The sequence below is a fragment of the Rhyacophila brunnea genome, unplaced genomic scaffold (genome assembly GCF_057557595.1).
Source record: "Rhyacophila brunnea isolate RB1 unplaced genomic scaffold, BYU_Rbru_1.0 scaffold_23, whole genome shotgun sequence".
NCBI classification, from domain to species: Eukaryota; Metazoa; Arthropoda; class Insecta; order Trichoptera; family Rhyacophilidae; genus Rhyacophila; species Rhyacophila brunnea.
Window position 1 is genome coordinate 24,061,634 of NW_028232893.1, and position 22,148 is coordinate 24,083,781.

A 22,148-nucleotide genomic window follows, 5' to 3' on the forward strand; every position below is an offset into this window, starting at 1 on the left:
GAGCGAGTTTCATTTGCAGCGTAACGATCGGTACAATATTATAAATACAATGACAGTACATAATATTATAATCGACTGAGATAGTTACGAGCCAGGTACTTAGATTCGAGTGACATTTTGATAAATCATTATTCGTTATTTTTACAGTCAAAAGTAATACATAAACCTTATATTCCCGTACATAATTATATTGAACGAGTCAGCGGTTTAAATACGAGTAGCTTGTGAATTTTATTTATTATTACAGTCATAATATAATATGATACCATGGGAAAGGATTATTCGACTAATTTTCTATTGCGATACCGTTTTTCATATCGCCAATCAATCTGCTGATCCAGCTAAGCAGTAAACTTGTTTACCGTTATATGAGTCGCTGAGAAATTATTATTGCGGTCGGATAATTTGATACAATAAAAATAGATATTTGATCGCTAATGTACTGACAGCTACAGGGATTTTCTCCATTTTTTAAATGCATGACAGTCACTCTCTGAAATGTTCAAATTAGACAAAATAACAAAGTATTTTTATTTTATTCAATGGTCAAAGAAGCGTGGAATATAATATAATAGAATATATTGTAGGTAAGTACCTAAAAAATATCAGAACTATATCAATATTTTTATGCGTAAATCTCAATTTTGTAAGGGATGGAGAGAAGATTTTTTGCTTTTAACCTATGTTATATGCATATTTAAGAATTGTCAGAACAGCTGCTAAAAATTGTGACCCTGTTTCAACCCACTGACTTACTGATTATATTAATAAAATTATTGATATGGAAACAATTTAAAAAAAAAATAATCGCTGCAGACTTGATCATTATAATCATGCAGTATCCATAGCTTGCTTAGGTATTACAAGTGATCATAAATATTAACGCGTAAGCGACAATTAAGAAATAAATCACGTTATTTGGAAATACATAATATCCGGTTTATAATGTCAAAAAAACAAATGTATTTAAAAATTCAAAAAGTCAAAAATATTAATCTTGGGATGTTTAGCTCAGCCAAACATCAAAGGGTTTTTTTTTTGTATCCTAATATTTCCTTCTGAGAGAATGTAACCTGCAAGTATAATAAAAGATGGTTGAAGCTAACATGCAATATTATGTACCAGACCATCAGTGACGTCCCTAAACAAAATGCCGCCCCATTTTTTCATAGAGTATTTTTTATCATCCTTTCATGACTGCAATATCTAAGAAATGTGTTGTATTGTTACTAATTAAATATATACATACAACAAAAACATACAAAATCAAATTTATGAATATTTCCCCCCCAATAATGGTCACCAAGAACGTCGAAGTCCAACGGAGGTAAAATAGACATCGCTTAGCCGATAAAAAATACAATCCTGTTAAACCTTTTATGTTAATTACTACGTTTTGTTTCCAACCAGTGAGCTGATTTTTTAATGGAAAGATATTTTCGTTATCACTAAGTTTAGGTAGCTCTATTACTATGTTATAATATACCAAATAATTCTCATCAATTTGCCGCCCCCAAGCGACGCTCAATCTGCCTACCCCCACGGGACGTCACTGCTGAGAATAATATTTTTTGTTTTGTTTTTATAATCAACAATGTACGGTTACATGTAAATTGTACGTAAAACATTTCACCGTGGCACAGTTCGCCGTGAGCTTTCTTACCAGAAAGAGATTACCGTATACGATACGGTCTCTTTAATAGATTCAATATTAACATTAATTCAATTTTCATAGCTGATTTTGGCAAAATTCATGAATTCAAGAATGAAAACCTAACCTAACCTAACCTAATAAATAATCCAGTATATCGGCTATTTTCAAAATTCGTATGCTGCTGGCTTCCTGTAAATTAGTGTAAACCGACAAAAACCGTATTTTATTTAGACATGAATTTTATGTGAGTACTATACGACCCAAAGAGGTTGGACGGTCTTTAATAAAATACGGCCATATATTTCCGATAAAACATTTCACGGTGAAGTGAGATACGGCGAACTGCATACGTACAAATTTCCGCACACGTAAATGTACAGCTAAATTAGCTTCAACTGAGACTTTGTACCGTAATAAAAAAAGACGTTTTTTCGCTATTTTTTTTTATTCGACGAATATAATATCACAAGATTTGAGAATGTTCCATCTCAAAAAAAAAGATTAATATATTATTAGCAATTACATTACGTTAAGAATAAAATTTGGTCATATTAACCTACATTTCAAATTGCAATAGTGCTAACAATATGTCATTTTCACAACGTTTTTCTTAGCTCGTATTCTTATTTATCCGGTGGTTCTTTGTCCGGTACAAATCTTGCAATCGATTTTTAGCTAACTTCCCGACTAGCTAGACATTTGAAACTTTTATAATATATCAGAACACGGTGCCAATGCACTTTTTAATACTTTTAGCCATCTTTAAGTAGAATTGAATTCATTTTCAGTTAATTCTGTTTTGTATGAAAAGTTATTTCGACACCATTATTGGTTGCTAGACGTGCGTTACTATGTAAATCAATATGACATGTCAAGTACATTTTTTTTTGATCGTTTAAGCTAGTCAAGTCTTGTTTATATGGTTCAACAGAAATTTTAAAAACGTTGTATATAAAAAAATCTTTTTATCTTGTAATTATTTATTTATTATGTTAAATAAATATTATGCAATAATTTGAATAAGACTGCATTTAGTTAGAGTCCAAAATCTTTGCTTACTATGAAGAATCAAAAGATAACAACGCAAAATGATTATAATACTTACAAAATAGATGTTGCGCCGTCTGCCAAAGCTGCTGGGCAAAGAAAAACATGGCACACTTCTGGAAATTTTGGCGCGCTTGGCGTACCGAAGTGACGTCAGTACTGCAGAAGACGCCCGCTAGATAGCGCCACTATCGGCGTCGCTATGCGTCTATTGGAAGTAGAAAACACCATATCCGGGTGGAAAATCTAGAAACACTTAGCTAAGATTTTACTGCGTGTTTTTGTTGATCTGTGTCAGTTGTCAGTTTTTAATTCAGGTATATTCTTACAGTGGGACATTAATATACTGTGAAATATTCAAATACACCGTAATAATTATGTTACGTCGTGTTATTGTGGTGAAAATCAAAGTTGTTGTGTATATTTACTCATTATATAAAAGTGAAACATAAGGAAGCATTACATATACAATATTTTAAGTAAGTGGATACTTAGTGAAATCATTTCAAGTAAATTACTATCAGACAGTCGAGAATACAAACTGGGTGAGTGCATAGACCAGTGGTGCACAACCTGCGCCCCCCCCCCCCCCTCTATAAAATGTATTGAAAATTATATATGTGAATAAAATCGGAGAAAATCCTCATTATTAATTATCTAAACTATTTCTTGCTGAAATTGATAAAAGTTTTTCATAAACAAAGTATTTTTTCAGTATGACATCCACGTTGGCTTAGTAAACTCGCGTTTGCTGTTTGGTGGGTCACGGATTCAAGCCAGCGACTGGTCAAAAAGTAACTATTTGATCCAGTGTATGAATTTCCATGATTTGGGTCAAGGGCTAATATATATTTCTCATAAAATAAGGCCTGTTTTTATAACCATCACTCTGTGAAAGTCATTATTCATTATACTCTGCTTAGTACTGAACATGGCATTGTTTTTAATATGACTTTTAATAGTATATTGTGTTAGACTGCAACATAATATAATATCATTGATATAAGTGTTAGTGCAGCGTTTCTCAAACGGGCTCCGCGAGTATGTGTTACAGGTTTTTGTGATATTATTATCATTTTGACTAGCTATAAATAATTTAAACACACCAAAAACTGTTTTTATAAATCAACCGTTACAAGTATGATGCTTTAAAATAATTGTTTTGTTAATCACCGTTTGGCCCTGCTTTTGGACTCCTATAATGGTTGATCTGCAGCAAGACTAATTAGTATATTTTCAGAATCACGTATTCAAATCAAATTTAAAATCAAATCAAATTTATTTATTTTACATATAATGAACAAAACAAATTATAGATTCAAAGCGTTCACGACATGACATAAAATAAGTGTTTATACATATTACATAAAAATACATTACATAAAAAATAAATGCATTTTGTGTTAAAATGTATTATAATAGAAACAATTTTTTTCAAATAATAACAAAAACACTAAGATAATAATTATTATAGTTATTAATAAGCATACAGAGAAATGTGAGTTATTAATACAATAAGTAATAAAATAAGAAATAAAATAAGAAAAGAATAAAATAAAATAACAAAAATAAAGGTAGATGGAAGCACACAGAGTGAACGTTGATAGACCCTATCTTAAAAACATATAAAACAACGTCCACTTAAATTCACTCTCACGTAAGTGGAATATATCAATATCCGAAGCGATTTCATTTAACACGGTTATTGCTCTCCCAATTGGCATTACTAATGGCAGGTTAGTTCTCCACCTTGGGAGAACAAACAACAGATGCCCTCGATTCCTAAGGTAATTATCAGAGACACACAAGCCAACACCACCACGCCGCGTATAAGTCTGAAAAAATATGTAGCTAAATAAAGATCCCTTCTAAATTTTAAGCTAGAGTATGTAAGCATACCTAAGAGAAAGTCAGTCGGATAAAGCCACGGATAATATTCATACAGCCGAAAGTAAAGGAGTCTCAAAAATTTCTTTTGGACTCTCTCCACCATAAGGCCGTACTTCAACTGATGCGGGGTCCAAACGATAGACCCACTCTCAAGTCTGCTTCTAAATAAGGATTAACATTCGTTATTATCCAATATTCCATATCTTAACTATAGTATATTTCCCTTCCTTTACACTTGACTTGAGAATGAATATAATTTCATCGCGATACGTATACTTAGTGCGGTCGGCAGAAAAGAATGTACCTGTAGTATAGTAGCGATCAATTATCTATTGTTTAATGTACCTATCAAATTATTCTGCAATAATATATTCCCAGCGAATCAATTTCCAGTAAACAAATCTTAGCTAGATCACCAAGTTGATTGGCAATATTAGATACGGTATATTATTACATCATATCACAGCACATTATATCATTATGGTGTATTAGCCGAATAATCATTTTTCATGGTATCATATTTTCTTACGACGGTAATAATAAATAATATTTCACAAGCTACTCGATTTAAAACGCTGACTCTATAATTAGTCCAATATGATTATGTACCAGAATTTAATGTTAATGTATTACTTTTTATTGTATAAATAACGAAGAATAATTTATCTAAATGTCACTCGAATCCAAGTACCTAGCTCGTAACTATCTCAGTAGATTATATGTACTATCATTGTATAATATACTATTGTACCGATACGCTGCTAATAAATCTCACCCTGCTACATCGTAGACTTCATTATCATCATCCTCAACCTACACATCGAACACCACAGTAGTGACCTTACAAGAATAAATCGGCCATAGCGATAAAAAGATTATTCATCACTGATATTGACAATGATTTTTTTAGTAGATGTATATGTAGACTTTTAATTTCAATTTAACACGCCGTGGACATTTACATAATATATATATATATATATATTTTTTTTCAACAAATAATCAAAAGTTATAATGTAAACTATTTCAAGAAATTATAATACACGTTCATCGAATTCACTCTCACGTAAGTGATATAATTCCAAGATAAAAAGAATTTTTAATATACTACAACGTTTTTAAATTTTCTGTTGAATCATATAAACTTGACTTGACTTGACTAGCTTAAACGATCAAAAAAAATTGTACTTGATAGAAATACTGAATAATGAAATGTCATTTCATATTGATTTCCATAATAACGCACGTATATATTATTTAATAATTAAGTTGCTAGGACCCCCTAGCAACCAATAATGGTATCGAAATAACTTTTCATAGAAAACAGAATTAACTAAAAATGAATTCAATTCTACTTAATGATGGCTAAAAGTATTAAAAAAATGCATTGGCATCGTGTTCTGATAACATATTCTAAAAGTTTCAAATGTCTAGACATTTGAAACTAGTCTAGTCGGGAAGTCAGTTAAAAATCGATTGCAAGATTTGTACCGGACAAATAAGAATATAATACAAGATAAATAAATATCGATAACCGTCGTATCGACCTCCGAATTGGCATCACCAATAATTGTAAGTTAGTTTTACAACTAGTAAGACAAATATAAATGTCCTATACTTTATATAGTTATCAGGGAGACATACCTAGAAATAATATAATAAAATAAAAGGTGTCAATTCCTGCGGGGTGTCTTACTCTTTTCAAAAAGATATTTTCTATTGGCTATATTTACTCAGAAGTGTTTTCAAAATGATGTATGTTCTATAATTAGAATGTTACATTCTTAAATCTTGTGAATTATTCGTTGAATAAAAAAAATATAATTTAATTAGAATTTAAATTCAAATTCCAGTAATCCAAGTACCTTTGGTCGATAGTATTAATATTACTTTGAATTTTATAGATAGAAAAAGAATGATCTTCCGTAAATGAGTTTATGAGTTTTGGTGTCACTGTAGCAATATATATCAAAATGCCAACGACTCGTATTATCGGTCATTTATTTTTCGACAGGGTGTACCTACCCATTGTAATATAATGGACTGACCGATTTCGCGCGATAAAAATAGGAAGTTGACAAAAAGTCAAAGGCCAAAGAAGTGTTTAGATCTTTACTATGTATTCTGATAACTGTATTAGTTTATTACTAACTTTAAAGCAGTGATAAATAACATTTTTAGCAGTAGGAAAATTTTCTAATTGATTACTAGTCGCATAGTGAACCTTCGTTTGAATCAAAAAATATACGAAAAATTGTATTTTTTAATGTCACAAATATGTAAATGAAAATTAATCGTTGTAAGCACCGTGCACAGTCCTATTAAAGACGTGAGTCTTGAGTTCACATTTTGGATCTGGAAGTTGTTTTTTCATTATGTGTTTGGACCCAGTGTATGTACCTAATATTGAACAAGTAGATAATATTGATTTATCGTAAAATTAAAATCTTAAACGTCTCAAAATTGGTGCATAATTAATGTCTACAGCATCTTATTACCACGTTTTTATTAGCTCGCATTCTTGTTTGTCCGGTAAAAATTTTTTCTTGTTTGTCCAAGATTTGTATTGGACGATTAAAGATTTTTAACAAACCTCCCGACTAGCTGGACATTTGAAACTTTTAGAATATATCAGAACACGACGAGAATGCATTCTTTAATACTTTTAGCCATTTTTAAGCAGAATTGAATTCATTTTCAGTTAATTCTGTTTTGTATGGAAAGTTATTATTGTTGGTTGCTAAGGGGGTCTTAACAACTAAATTATTAATATATACGTGCGTTACTATGGAAATCAATATGAAATATCAAAATGACATTTCAGTATTCTATATTTATTCAGTATTTCTATCAAGTACAATAAAAAGATTTTATTAATACACAGGATTGTCAAGTTTATATGATTCAACAGAAAATTAAAAACGTGGTATATAAAAAGTTCTTTTTATCTTGTAATTATTTTTCTTATATTATTATTGAACATACATAATTTTTGAAAAGACTTCTGAGAAAATGTATTATATTATAACCAATAGGAAAAATCTTTTTCCTTTCGTTTTTCCTTTTCTTTTTTTCCCTTCTTTTTGTGCCGAGAGGTGCATGTTAAATAAAAAAATATATATTATTTTAGATGTCACTGTCAAAATAATATAATGAGATTTACTTAATACGGCTAGTCTTTCGTGTGTGCCTATATAATCGATACTCAAAATAAGTTTTCTTTTTCGAAAACAAGTAATAATTGACAATATATATATTTTTTTTATATGACATCCACGGTTGTGCATATATGACGGGTGGTGGTGGGCACTTATAGTTGTCATTCGTTGCGCGCGTGGATTCTAAAACGCATATTTCACACACATACTCTTTAAAGGAAAATCACCCAAAAAAGTGTTATTAGTAGGGAATCCAATCCCGAGCCAAAATTCTGATCCCGGGATTTCGGGATTACAATTTGATGATCCCGGGATCCCGGAACTGGTCCCGGTATTAGCATTTTTTACATTGTTAATATAAAAAAAATATATTTACACATAACATTGATAAAATCAGTCAAAAATAAATCTAGTATAAATTATGCTATTTAAGACATTTATTGTTAATATTGTATACGTTCAATCTTGGAAATACATAAGTTTAATAGAGTAAATAATTTTGTAATTTAATATGAGATTGTTGTTTCTGATAGTAAAGACTTAATGAATGGGTTAGCGAGATTTAAAATAGTAAAGCAAATCATGGTGTACTTATGGCCTTTCCGCTTCATAAATCTAATTAGTCAGCCAAATATGAAACTGCCGTAAAACGTATGAGATCATGGTGGAATTACTTTGTTAATAGTGCGAAGCATTGTTTTTTTCCAATCTCTCTCATTTTTATTAATTTATGTGAAAAAGTAAAATGAATCGGCAACTTACACATGGGTATAAATCAAACTTCATTCAAACTCAGTTTATTTTTAATGTAGTTATTTGTTATTAAAAGTATTTTTTCTGTTATATTTTCCATAAAAATTGATAAAAACATCAATCCCGGAATTCATAAGTATCGAAAATAGCTCGGGATCCCGGGATTGGAATCCCTAGTTATTAGTAAGTGTTGAGTGATTAATGACTGTGCATCTCGTCATTAATGTATAAGAAGGATAAGAACCCCAATTAATAATTCATGGTAAATAACATAATTTAACGCCGATTAAACTAGAGTTGAATAATAACGGTATAATTTAGTGTAGTTAAACAGCCCTACAGTTAATAACATTATAAGTATACCAGCCAGATAATATTAAGAGCCATTAGTTAAAATTTGTCGCAATTAATTATGGCGCCTATAGCATAGTGATCTATGTGCATGGGCGCGAAGCCCGAGAGTTTCGGGTACGATTCCTGCGGGGTGTTTACTTTTTTGAAAAAAAAAGATTTTGGATATATTGGTTATAATATTATATTTTCTCAGAAGTGTTTGCAAAATTATATATGTTCAAGTATACCAACGTTTAAAATAATGGAAAATTAAAGAATGATATCTTTACTAAAGCTTTTGGACAATACCTTTACTATAGGAATTCTAAAGGAGCTTTTAGTATTACAATACTATACAGCTCATGCTTTTAGTATCTACGCCTTTCTCAAAAATATACATTCAGTCACATATAAATAATATATAGATTATTTTTTTAAATTAAAAAAATGAATTAGTTGGTATATTTTGCAGCACATAGGCAAAGAGAGTCTGTTAAAAGAAGGTAAACTGAGGTACTTAAATTTAAATTTTGTTTCACCTTCAGTGTTTTACTGATACAGTTTACTAAACATAAAATACTATACCTACATGTTTATCAAATTGCGTTACTATTCACTATCGGTTTTTGTGTATTAAATCAAGGAATATGAATTACCTTTCTTATATATCAATATTCCTTCCTTTGAAATGTCTTTAGGAAAGTTAAATCTATATTTCTTAACATTAATCTCACTCTTAACATTAGTCTTAATAAGCACCATTTATTTTCTTAGCAATTCATTAAACGTAAAAATATGATTCTTAACTTATTTACATATATATTCATTCATATCTTCTTGTTCGTACACTCATGGCTGAGGATCATGACAACTTTTTAATTTTGCCATTCTTTGAGCGACCAAGACTTTCCATACTTCTCGGTCTTCCGCTTCTCTCAGGACTGAATGAATGGTGCCGCCAGTCACCAGGTCACAAGTCACCAGGTGACGATGGCATATCCGCAGAAGCCTCATTAATATATTTTATTCTTTATAACACTACAACTGTCCAAGAGGCCCAATGGCAGTAGTGTAGTGAAACAATAGTGTATTTAGTAATAGAAGTGAAACAATCACAAAAACCCAAACTTTGAGAAAATCTCATAAATATATTGTGACCTCACTGGAAATTGAACCCGGAGCTACCGGATGAAAGGCCTGCGCCTTACACTCTGCACCACGAGAGCCGCTTGAATTTTGTCTATTTTAATTTCCAAAATTTATGATACCTATAAGAATGACTGACAAGTACCTATATAATGCACTATGATTACCATATTAGAGTAAGATAGAATTACTACGACTGAATTAAATATTTTTTGTAAACGTCGCCGGTAAATGTGAATTTGAATGATTACATTCATCTAAAAACTGCGAGCACGTGTTGTGTTAAATATAAAGTTAGAGGTAATTAATTATTTTTAGTTGTTATAGTAGAACTAGAACATACTATGATTAACTATGTCGTTCTTAAATTTGGTAGCCATACTGACCAACATGATGGTATAACGTTTCATAGTTAAGTTGATAATAATAAAATCGAGGTTCTAATGTACATTATACGCAAAAAAACATGGCTTCATTTTGTCGAATAATAGCCGCTCTCTATATATTATTACTCTGAGATACTAACGTATTTAGCTAGACGTTAGTTAGACGATTAGGTTAGAGTTAGATTAGAGAGAGAGAGGGAATATTTCCAAAAGCCACTCTTCAGCACTAGCATGCTATTCATAAATATAAGACCTGAAGAAAATACATGTATAAACATCACGGTTGAGTTAAGTTAGGTTATGTTTCATAATCATATCTCCCTTATAAGTCTCGGCAAAGTATATTGGAAGTCTTGCTCGATATTTTTGATATTTTTCACGATACAATAATTAATCACCAGAATCTGTCAAAGCCATGAAATGCATCATAAATCTTAAGACTTCGGTGAGATGGGATCACAGGAATAATTTTGGAAGATTTTTGACAAGAATTACACTACAAGTATTATCTTGATAATAATATAAAATGTGTATAACATTACATCAAAGATATAAATTTCCAGACTTTCTAGGCAAACAATAAAATAAAATTAATAATTAGAAATCAAATATATTTTATAATTGAAAATACATCATCATCATCAGCCTGAATCTATCCACTGCTGGATGAAGGCCTCTCCAAGCTGATTCCACTTCTCTCGCTCCCACGTACTTCCGCAGAACTTTCTCATTTCATCGATCCAGCGGCCTCTAGGTCTACCTTGCGGACGTTTTGTACCTCTTGGATACTACTGAATGACTAAATTTGTCCAACGATTGTCCCCTTCTTCGAGCTATGTGTCCAGCCTATTTCCATTTGAGGTTTTTAGCAAAATCTATTACATCTTAAACCCTCGTCTGTGCCCAGCATGCAACTCTCCATACCACGTTGTGCTAAGTTTCTAGATCTCTCTTTTATTTCACATCATATATGTACGGGGAAGCTAGTACAATTACACTAGTTGGACACTTGAGCTTTAGGGACAGGCACAAAATACATAATTTGAATAAAAGATTGACTTCGTTAGACGAGAATCTCGGGGTCAGTCGGGGTCTGGCAAATTACACCATATTTGTATATATCATTTCACCATATGTGTACTTGGAACCAGAGCACATATTATTAATTGACCGTGAGCATTTTTACCGGTAACAGATAAGCGTCGAATCTAAAATGAACACCGAACACGGACGGAGAAACACTCCACGTTCAACGCGTCATTTGGTCTCAGTGCTATAACTGCCATCTGTCACCAGGACAAAAGCTTGCAGCGATAATTTATACGACAAACTACATAGCATCGGCTTAATTCTAAAATATCGTAAGTCAGTTTAACCTAAGTGTTTAGGAGTCAGTTAACACTAAATATTTCAACTTACGGAATCAAATGCATATACATTTTTTGTTGGAGGACAATCTCTCACTATTCTGAATTATACTTTAAACAAAATATTTAATATATTTTTTTAAATATAATGTATCTACCTACATGACTAGTTATTTTTATATAGACACGTTATTTGAAGTGACTTACGTGTTATTATCGAGTCAATAGTATTCGAAATAAAAGAGATAATCAAATTGCAAAATTTCAAACTTATGACATACGTGATGTTCGACTGGCTGTCGAGACACTACCATAGATATATTATATAGGTATTATACGACACTACTGATATACGTTATGTTAGTTTACATCAGGGGGGGCAAACTTTTTGGATGGAGGGCCAAATTCAAGAATTCAAAATGAGCGGCGGGCCGCAAGTAAAATACAATTTTTAGATATACACTATTTATTAACACTACAAAAAAATTAATGAGAAGAATGAAACTGTTGTACATTTTTTAATTTTTTTTTAAATTCAGGTGTTAATTTTGTAGTTGATATTCTCAAAACTGCTTGTAAATGGGCATCGGAGATATTTGATCGTAAAGAATTTTTATTGAGGTTCATGATCGAATATGTTTGTTCACATATGTAGGTTGATCCAAAAATAACGAACATTTTTCTTGCATAATCTTTAAGTTGGTCGAATTTGTCTGAATTAAGGGCATTGTAAAATTTGGAGATTTCTTCACGACGATGCAATTCTCTTAAATCAGTGTCACACTGCAGATCAATAATCTCAAGTTGTAGCTCTGTCAGTACACTATCAATATCTATTGAAAATGGATCGCATACTATTGCTAAACAAATTTTAATCTATGTCAATATGTTTTTTATAAAATTATAAAAAAGTTATTCGTAATCAGAAGTACAATTAATGATGGTGGGCCGCAAAAAATACCCGGCGGGCCGCAGTTTGCCCCCCTCTGGTTTACATGATTCTATCTCCCTTCCACCTGCTTATTTAGATATTAAATGAATGAAATAGATGCGTTATCATACTTGTAAATCGAAATTACCAAAATATGAAATCTGAAGAAAAATGACTTACAATATGTTAGAATGAAGCCGACGATAGGTAGGTACAATTTTCCAAACATGGAGCCTAATAGTTTTAGCAAGTGGATAACATCCGTTTCTCGTAACAAAAACCTCTTTGCGATGCTCTCTATATTAAGAAAAAACAATGGTATTTCTAGAAGATATAAATGTCTATAACTTGAAATCCATTTTATTTTTATTGATCCAAGCTTTGATATTATGATCGTATAAAACCTCGATTAAAAAGGTCCTATTAGACATTAATTCCGTTGGCCGTTCAGTCGAGGTTTCCATTTTGGTCCATTCTGTTCAGTTTAGGCGGTGTATTTAGACGATCAGTTTAGTTGTCCGTTCAGTCTCAGTTGACAGTTCAGTTTGGAAACGGCGATGTATATTTATATCTACTAAAAATGAATGAATAATAATTTTCTTAACATATCGGTGTGTATAATGCAGTAGGTACCTATATTTTAAGTAATAATAATATTTCAATCGAAATTAGAAAAGTCGCATGAAAAATATGGCAACATAGTAATTTACACGTCAATTTAACTGGCAACACTAAAAACGGATACGATAACTGATGGAATAAAATTCAATTCAATTCAATTTATTTATTTTTACATATTGTGGACATTAAAATTTATAAGTTTAAGACATTCACAACATAACATAAAACATTATTATAAAGAAGAAAGAAAAACAAAAGTAATAAAATGGATAACAATGAAAATATAAAAAGAGAACATTACATAAACACACAAAATCAGTGAAAATACAATTATACATAATATATAATCATATAAGTTCAAAGAAGTACACCGAGTTTGCTAAGGATACCCTATTTTAATAATTTATATAATAGCGTCCACCTAAACTCACCCTCACGCAAGTGGAATATATCAACACCCGAATCAATTTGGTTGAACATAGTTATCGCCCTCCCAATTGGCATTATCAGTGGCAGGTTGGTTCTGCACCTTGGGAAAATTAATAAACAACTGATGCTCTCTATTTCTAAGGTAATTATCAGAGACACACAAGCCAACACCACCAAGAATGACAGAGTTCACATTTACGCCACGTCTGAAAAAATATGTAACTAAATAAAGATCCCTTCTAAATTTTAAGCTACAGTATGTAAGCATACCTAAGAGAAAATCAGTCGGATTGAGCCACGGATAATATCCATACAGCCGAAACTAAAGGAGTCTCAAAAATTTATTTTGGACTCTCTCCACCACAAGGCCGTACTTCAACTGATGCGGGGCCCAAACGATAGACCCACTCTCAAGTCTGCTTCTAACTAATGAGTTATAGATAATTTTTAGTACCGTAACATCCGAAAAGACCCGGGAAGTACGCAAGACAAAGCCCAACATCTTTAGCGCCTTTTTACAAATGGTATCTATATGACCACTAAACGTCAGTTTACTGTCAAACGTAATTCCAAGATCTCGTACAGATGATATTCGCGAGAGAACTCTGCCATGCATCCAATACTGGAAAAACAATACTCTTTATTGGTGGATACAGAGGTGGAAACCCCATCCTATCTCGTCTCCGTTTCGGTTTCAATCGGCCGCTTAAGTTTTGCATTTACACGTCAGTTTAACTGACTGCTCGACTGAACGGACGGCAAAACTAATCGTTTAAAAGCACCTCTAATCCCTAAAACTAACATAACCTCATCAATATAAACTAACAATGACTATTTTCTTTTGTTCATCAGGGTTGAAGCAGCAGAGGGCGAGTTGAGCATATCAGCCGGAGACTACCTGCTGGTGTGGGGAAGCGGGGCAGACCCTGGCAGCAGTTTCCTCGACGCCGAACTCCTGGACGGAAGACGAGGCCTAGTGCCAGCACATTTTGTACAAAGACTTGTAGGAGATGATCTATTAGAATTTCATCAGGTAACGGCAACATTAAATGTTAATACCTAATATTCCGTATTCATTTAATTGTATTATTTGTTTATTGGTGTTTTGATGTAAGCATCTCCATAACACAGTAATAATTATTAACCAAATATTTTTTGAAATTTCCACACAAGGACAGTGGTTGAGCTTTTTAAGTGGACTGTCATTAGTTTAAGGGAAGATGAGCAGGTCGGATCTAGTGGTGAGGACGATGGAACAGAACGCCAGACACTGACCTTTATGATGATGTTTGATGGCTCCATGGTCTGGTTTAACTGTCACTCGGGCGGTACCGTTGTTTTGGGTCACCCGGTTTGTACACTCACGCACTTTATGACACAGTTTTATGCATTATATGTGAGGGTGTATGCATGATGAAGATAGATTATGAATGAGTCTGTATCTATTGAGTCAATGACTTAAGCGACGGAAAGCTATTAGAAGCCCGCTCGCGTTCGTTCATGTGATGCAACTCCCTGTCTCTTTGCAACACGGTCTTTCATGACGCATAATTGCTTATACAGTGTCTGGTGACAATAACACTGGGGATTATATGATGAGATAGGGAATGGAATGGGAATATAAATGGCCCAACCAGACAGTTTAGTTAAGCCGGCGATTTTAGGCTTTCGGTTTAGCTCCGAATGATTAATTTTTAAATGTTTTATTTATATTAATAGAATATGTTCTACCATAATTTAGAACATTTTATTAGCTTTAGTTTGTTACCTACTTACTATAATTTTAAATATTGCCTCTACATGCTCATCTCTTCCGTGGGCACCTAAACTTAAAATCATGTAAATTCATTCAAAGCCATTTTGAGTGCATGGTGACCTTAGTCTTGGGTAACTGCTCCTGAGACATTCCTAGTTATAAAAAAAATGATGCATCACATCTGATGCGTCCGATTAATACCGGGTCTGGTGATGGGCTGGTGGGTTTGGTAGGGCCATTAACTTCAATGGTACTTGTATGATAGTTGGGCGGCACGCTCCAAAACCAATGGTTATGCTGCACCGCACGGCCGTAGCCATGTTTTTTTTTAATAATATATTATAAATTATAAGAATTATGACGAGATACATCACAACAACTGAACGACAACTGAAGTCGAGTAAGATCATGTTAACGCTCGTGTTTGAACATGTACTGAACCGAAAAAACCGATATTTTTTTATCGGTTTTCGTTCCGACAAAAATAACGGTTTTTCTGGTTTTTTGTTTTCGGCTCTGTTGCGATTCGAAGCCCTGCTTGGTACTCATACTGGATATAGGCCCGATGGCGAAGGGTGGAGGTAGGCTGTTAATAGCTGACATAATTAGTGGATACTAAACGTTATCAGTCAAACGTAGGTGTGCTATGGGCGATCCGGCAAAATAGTGCACAGTTTTTCAGTCAAACGTATTTGTTTTCATTGAACTAAGACAACAATATGTATTTATAGTATTTGATAGTTTTTAAAATTCAATAAAGCCCTGCCCAATCCAAACCGTAGTAGACATTAGTCATAAAATATTCGTTCGTATAAGAATTAATACATTTTTAAAAACTTACCAATCCCATAATATATTCTTAATTCGACGAAAACAATTAATTATGACTGGAAAACTGTGCATTATTTTGTCGGATCGCCCATAGCATACCTAAACTATTATGGTTTGGTTTAGGCAGGGTTTAATTGAATTTTAAAAACTAGCCAACACCATTTCGACATTGTATTCTTGTGGACTATTTATCTCGAATCTTAACAGCCTACCTCCACCCCTCGCCACTGGCCGGTAGGTATACCAGGTTTTATGTCCGGTTAGGTCACATGTGATTTTCCTAACCCTCAGTATTTCTGTGAATTTTTCACTACTACCACTATAATTTCCACTACTTTTTTTTTCCATTGGTACTACAATCCATTCTGGATATTGGCCTTTCTATTACCATATTTGGCATTTTATTTGAATAGTGTGATTACCTGTGGAAGTTTTAAGTACGTAAGCGTACGAAATGAATTCTTCCCGACTTGCCACAAATATTTATAACAACTGTCCTAAATTTTATGACTGTCTGTATAATTAATTCTTCTTCCTCAAAGGCTGTAGTATCAACCCTCCGAGACGCCGACGAGGCTCTCCTCCAGAGTGACCCCTCCCTCCCGGTGGACGTGGCGAGGCTAGCAGAGCTCCAGGATGTCGCCGAAGGACCCGAGGATGACGATTCTGGTGAGCAAAACTCTACTATCCTCGTGTCCATGTTTTATATCTATCTCACTGTTTGCTATATTGATAATTTGAAGAGTATTTTGTGTCAGTTATCTCGAATATTAATTATTAATACTATCAACTGTAATCACTTTGTCATTTTTCTATTATTTATTCCTTGTTAACAAAATGACGTGTATTATAAGAAATTTATAATATATGCTTTGAACAGCCTTTTTAACATTCAACCTAATATCTGCAGTATTTTAAAAGTTATTATTACATATTGACAAATTTATTGTATCTTTTATAACAGACATGTCCAAAATTTGAGTAGGCTATGATCTATCTATCCAGTATCAAAACTGGTAGAAATCTAAAATACTCTCCCAGTGTCATTCTTCAATATTAACAAACGTATTATATTTGGCTGAAGATACTAAACATCACCACTTTGTACAATCACTATACCGAAACCAAATCGGAAAAAAAATCGGTTCGGTACATGTTCAAACACGCGCGTTAACATGATCGTACTCCCTACTTCGGTTATCGTTTGTCAATTTATGGCTACGGCCGTATGTTGTAGCTTAACTACTGGGAAATGCCAATAGAAATGGCGTATTTCTAAAAAAATACTGCCTTATTCTTAGGTCAATAATTATTATAAAACAATCATTATTCAAAGGATTTTTTATCACATTTGAATGCTCAAAGACATAGCTTATAATCAGTATCTTTAGAATTATTATCTTCAAATGTGTTAATCGTGCCCATTTTTTAAATAATAAAATGCCTAATTCTTATGAAATTTGGGATCACAGAGATTATAAATATAATTTTTTATCGTAAATATTTCGCTATATAATGTTAACATCAATTTTACTAATGGTTTTACAAATGCGTTTAAAAATTAATAAATCTAAAAAATCTTAACACCACTGCACATGGATGTACTGAAATATGATTTTATTCTAAAACATTAGATCGAGAGGCTTAAAAAAATACTATTTTATGTAATAAAATACTTTATGCAGTCATAAAATGTTTGAAATAAGTACAAAGGATAATAGGCTTCAAAATTATGAAGAATGTCCAGGCTTATGCTCTGAAAATACCATAAAACTCCATTTTGACCTACGTGGCGCACGTGGGCCGTCAAGGAAATTAAAATAGGAATGTCTAATCAAATTCAAAATTCTATGAAACTATATCACACTACAACTTTACCCAATGTACAAGCTTTTAAAATTTTCACGACTCAATTCATGTTTATGTCCTAATTTAAATTTACAATCAATTTAATTTTTGCCAACATCAGGAGATTTTTTAAACAAACGTTTTTTTAAGCATTCTTAAATAATGATTTAGTGTTGTTTCTTCTCCATTCAATTTTTCGTAAATCTATCTGTCATAAATCCAGTTAGTTACTACTTTTCGTATTCATCCAAAAATATACAAAAATAATTGGGAGATATCCAGTAATTTAATATTATATTATATACAGTAAATCTCCGTGGACTGGCGCCGATATGTTAATATTGTCTCAAAAATATAACAAAATAAAATGTTCCTAAGTAAACTATGATCAATTAACATCAAATTTTATTTGAATTTAAATAAAATGACTGTCCCCTTTACAACTACCACAGTGACAGCCTGTTTTCAATAAAACTCATTGCTAATCAGCCTATAAGAGATTCAGGAAAACACTGTAATAAAATTATACTGATTAGCATTATTTTTTTTCTATAATATTATCTGTACCTCAGATCACCCACCAATGGCAGGCACACATATTTGTTCTTTCCGAATGTACAATGGCGATCGGAGATAACCAAATTGACTCCTGACGACTACACCAGTCAGTTGTTTTTGGCTGGCCATGGTGGATTCGCTGCCAAGCTCTATGAATTTGGACTTATTACCTGGCAAACATGTCTAGGTGGAGGAGAACTACAGGATGCATACCACATCATCTGGGCATGTCTGAGAATATGCTCCGAGAGGGAAGAGATTTTAAAGTTGGTCCAACCAGCTGTTGGACCCATCGGGCCGTCCGACCTGGTCCGCCATAAAGACCAATTATTTTGCATTTAAAAATATGCGGCGCCTTATTGCGGACGTAAAGATCTCTTCACATAGTTTTGTTTGTCCGTATTGTTTTAGCTTTATTTTTTGTATTATTAAATTTATAAGTTTTCGTGTCTTTCTCTCCCATGGAACTTTTTATTAAATTACGTCTTTCATTTAACTCAGTCAAAGCTTACTTGAGAGCGTGGCGACTCCCACGACATTTCCAGGCGTTGCTAATGGTTCACATCTAAACGTAGGGCCTTGTGATACGCTCGATTAAGGCAGAATGTGGTGCGAGGCGGGTTGGTTTGGAGGGTCTATGTTTTTATTGTACCTCAGAACCAGTTGAGTATGTGAATGAAGTCACGTGCAAATTTATCATATTTTTCACAACCAATAATTATTCACTCTGTGAGTCAATTCATAATAGAAATTCATTAATGATTACGTGCATGAAAAATCTTAAATAATTGTGTTTTGTTGAAAATGATATTTTTTCACTAACTCTCAGGTACAGATTATTATAATAAATTTCTATGACAAAAAGTGTATTCGGTTGATAGTATTAATACAAAGTCAAAAACATCTTCGGCTTTTTGATATTTTATAATATATTTTTAAGTAATTTATTGTAATCTTTTTAAACTGCTGAATATTGTTATTGTTTATTGTATTTTCGATTGAAGCTTGCTTGAAATTGAAAAGATGCATCGTTATTCATTTTAAAGGAGATATATCTTAAGTTATTACCTACATATATTATTTGTATTGGATTAATTAATCATTATCTACGTACATATTATTACTGTCAAACTGATTTTATTAAACATTGTACGTATGTACATACGTAATATACATTTTTACTTTTTGCTTTCAGTCATAATAATATTATGTAGATAAGATATCTCTCCTGAAAATATTGATTATATTTTGTTTTACCAAAATAAAAACTGCTCATTTAGTCAAATAATAGGTTTATTACTCGAAACAGGTGACTAACACAAGAATTATAGAATTATAATATACCTACTCAGTTTACGTACCTATATGTATATTAAAATGAATAATATTATACGTGGTTTAAGAATGAAAAATTCTTTATTGTATCAGATCCTCATACAAATGCTTTTTTACCATGTTCGATCGCAAAAAGATCATGTATTATGGATTATAAGTAAATTGTACGTAAAAAATTTCACCGTAGCACAATTCGCCGTGAGGTTTCTTATCGGAAAGAGAATATGGCCGTATACTATACGGTCTCAATTTCAATTCAATTCAATTTCAATTTATTTATTTTTTAAACATAATGTGGACATTACAAATTATAAGTTTAAGACGTCCACAACATGACATTTAGAAACAAAGAAATATAAAACAGTATTACATAAAAAAAGAAATATATCAGTATAGAGATAGATAGTATGTTATTAAACAGTATTTTATTAGATTCAATATGAACATTAATTCAATTTTCATAGCTGATTTTGGCAAAATTCATGAATTCAAGAATGAAAACCTAACCTAACAAATAATCCAGTATATCGGCTATTTTCAAAATTTGTTTGCTGCTGGCTTCCTTTAAAAGTATAAACCGACAAAAACCGTGTTTTATTTAGACATGGATTTTATGTGAGTAATACGATGGCCGTGCGGCTTAAGCGTTAGCCTATTGCGTTGTGGGTCCCAGGTTCGAATCCTGGGTCTGACAAGTACACAATATTGTTTTTCAATTTGTATTTGGGTCAGAGTTTGGACCTAATAGGTTGAGCAAGTGGCTGACATCAATTTCTCGTAAAAACAAAATCTCCCAATACAAACCCCCACTCTGTGGAGGCCCATATGATCCTAATAGGATCGGACATGGTCGAAAGAAACGGTATCAGTAAAATATTGAAGGTGAAATAAACCCAAAGAGATTGGACGGTCTTTAATATACGGCCATATATTACCGATACAACATTTCATGGTGAAGTTTGATTCGGCGAACTACTGTATACGTACATGTTTCCGGATACGTATATTATGCGCCTCTACAGAGTAGAGGTTTGTATTAACAGATTTTTGTTTTTACGAGAAATGGACATTGGCCACTTGCTCAACTCCTAGGTACTGTCGTATTATTTTCTACGAAACGATTTTTTCTAGTGTGTAAATGCATAAGATGTTTTCAAATTGTGTATATTCAGTATTAATTCAATTCAATTCAATTCAATTCAATTTATTTATTTTCAACATATTGTGGACATTACAAATTATAAGTTTAATACGTTCACAACATGACATTTATAAACAAAGAAATATAAAACAGTATTACATAAAAAAGAGATAGATCAAAACAGACATATTACATAGTAAGTTATTAAAAAGTAGAAATGTGTACATACAAAAATATAAATTAGATATGTACAAGGAAGTACACCGGATGAGTTAAGCAGACCCTATTTTAAGAATTTATAAAATAGCGTCCACGTAAAGTCACCCTCACGCAAGTGGAATATATCAATACCCGAAGCAATTTGGTTGAACATAGTTATCACCCTCCCAATTCGCATTACCAGTGGCAGGTTGGTTCTGCGCCTTGGGAGAATAAACAACTGATTCTCCCTATTTCTAAGATAGTTATCAGGGACACACAGGTCAATACTGCCCAGAATGGCAGAGTTCTCATTTATACCTCGTATAAGTCAAAAAAAATACGTAGCTAAATAAAGATTTCTTCTAAATTGCAGACTGCAGTATGTAAGCATGTCTAAGAGAAAGTTAGTTGGATAAAGCCACGAATAGTATCCATACAACCTCAAGTAAAGGAGTCTCAAGAATTTCTTCTGAACCCATAAGGCCATATTTCAACTGATATAGAATGTTATATTCTGAAATCTTGTGTCTTATTCGTTGAATAAAAGAAATAGTTTATTTTGTAAAATTTACTTTAACAATTTTTGTCTTGATACTTTTCAATAGTTTTCAAAACGTTGTATTTTTAGTAAATATAGCTAACCTAGCTTTGTGCCTAGACGAGTTAATGTAAAAACTTTTGCCCCCAACAAAGTGTACAACACGTCATCTCAATTATTATTGTGAAAGGGAAAAGTTGTAATGTCGAAATTATTTCTCTAAAC

At 32.4% G+C, this 22,148-nt stretch overlaps 1 protein-coding gene across 1 annotated transcript in view; it reads left to right on the forward strand.

Moving 5' to 3' along the window:
- The window catches only part of Rbp (RIMS binding protein), a 252,736-nt gene that overhangs the window by 135,916 nt on the left and 94,672 nt on the right, over window positions 1-22,148 (forward strand). Inside the window, exons 6-7 of the mRNA XM_085950873.1 lie at window positions 14,568-14,748; window positions 16,845-16,971. Of these exons, the coding sequence (XP_085806999.1) occupies window positions 14,568-14,748; window positions 16,845-16,971 (308 nt within the window). The remainder of the gene's footprint in view (window positions 1-14,567; window positions 14,749-16,844; window positions 16,972-22,148) is intronic.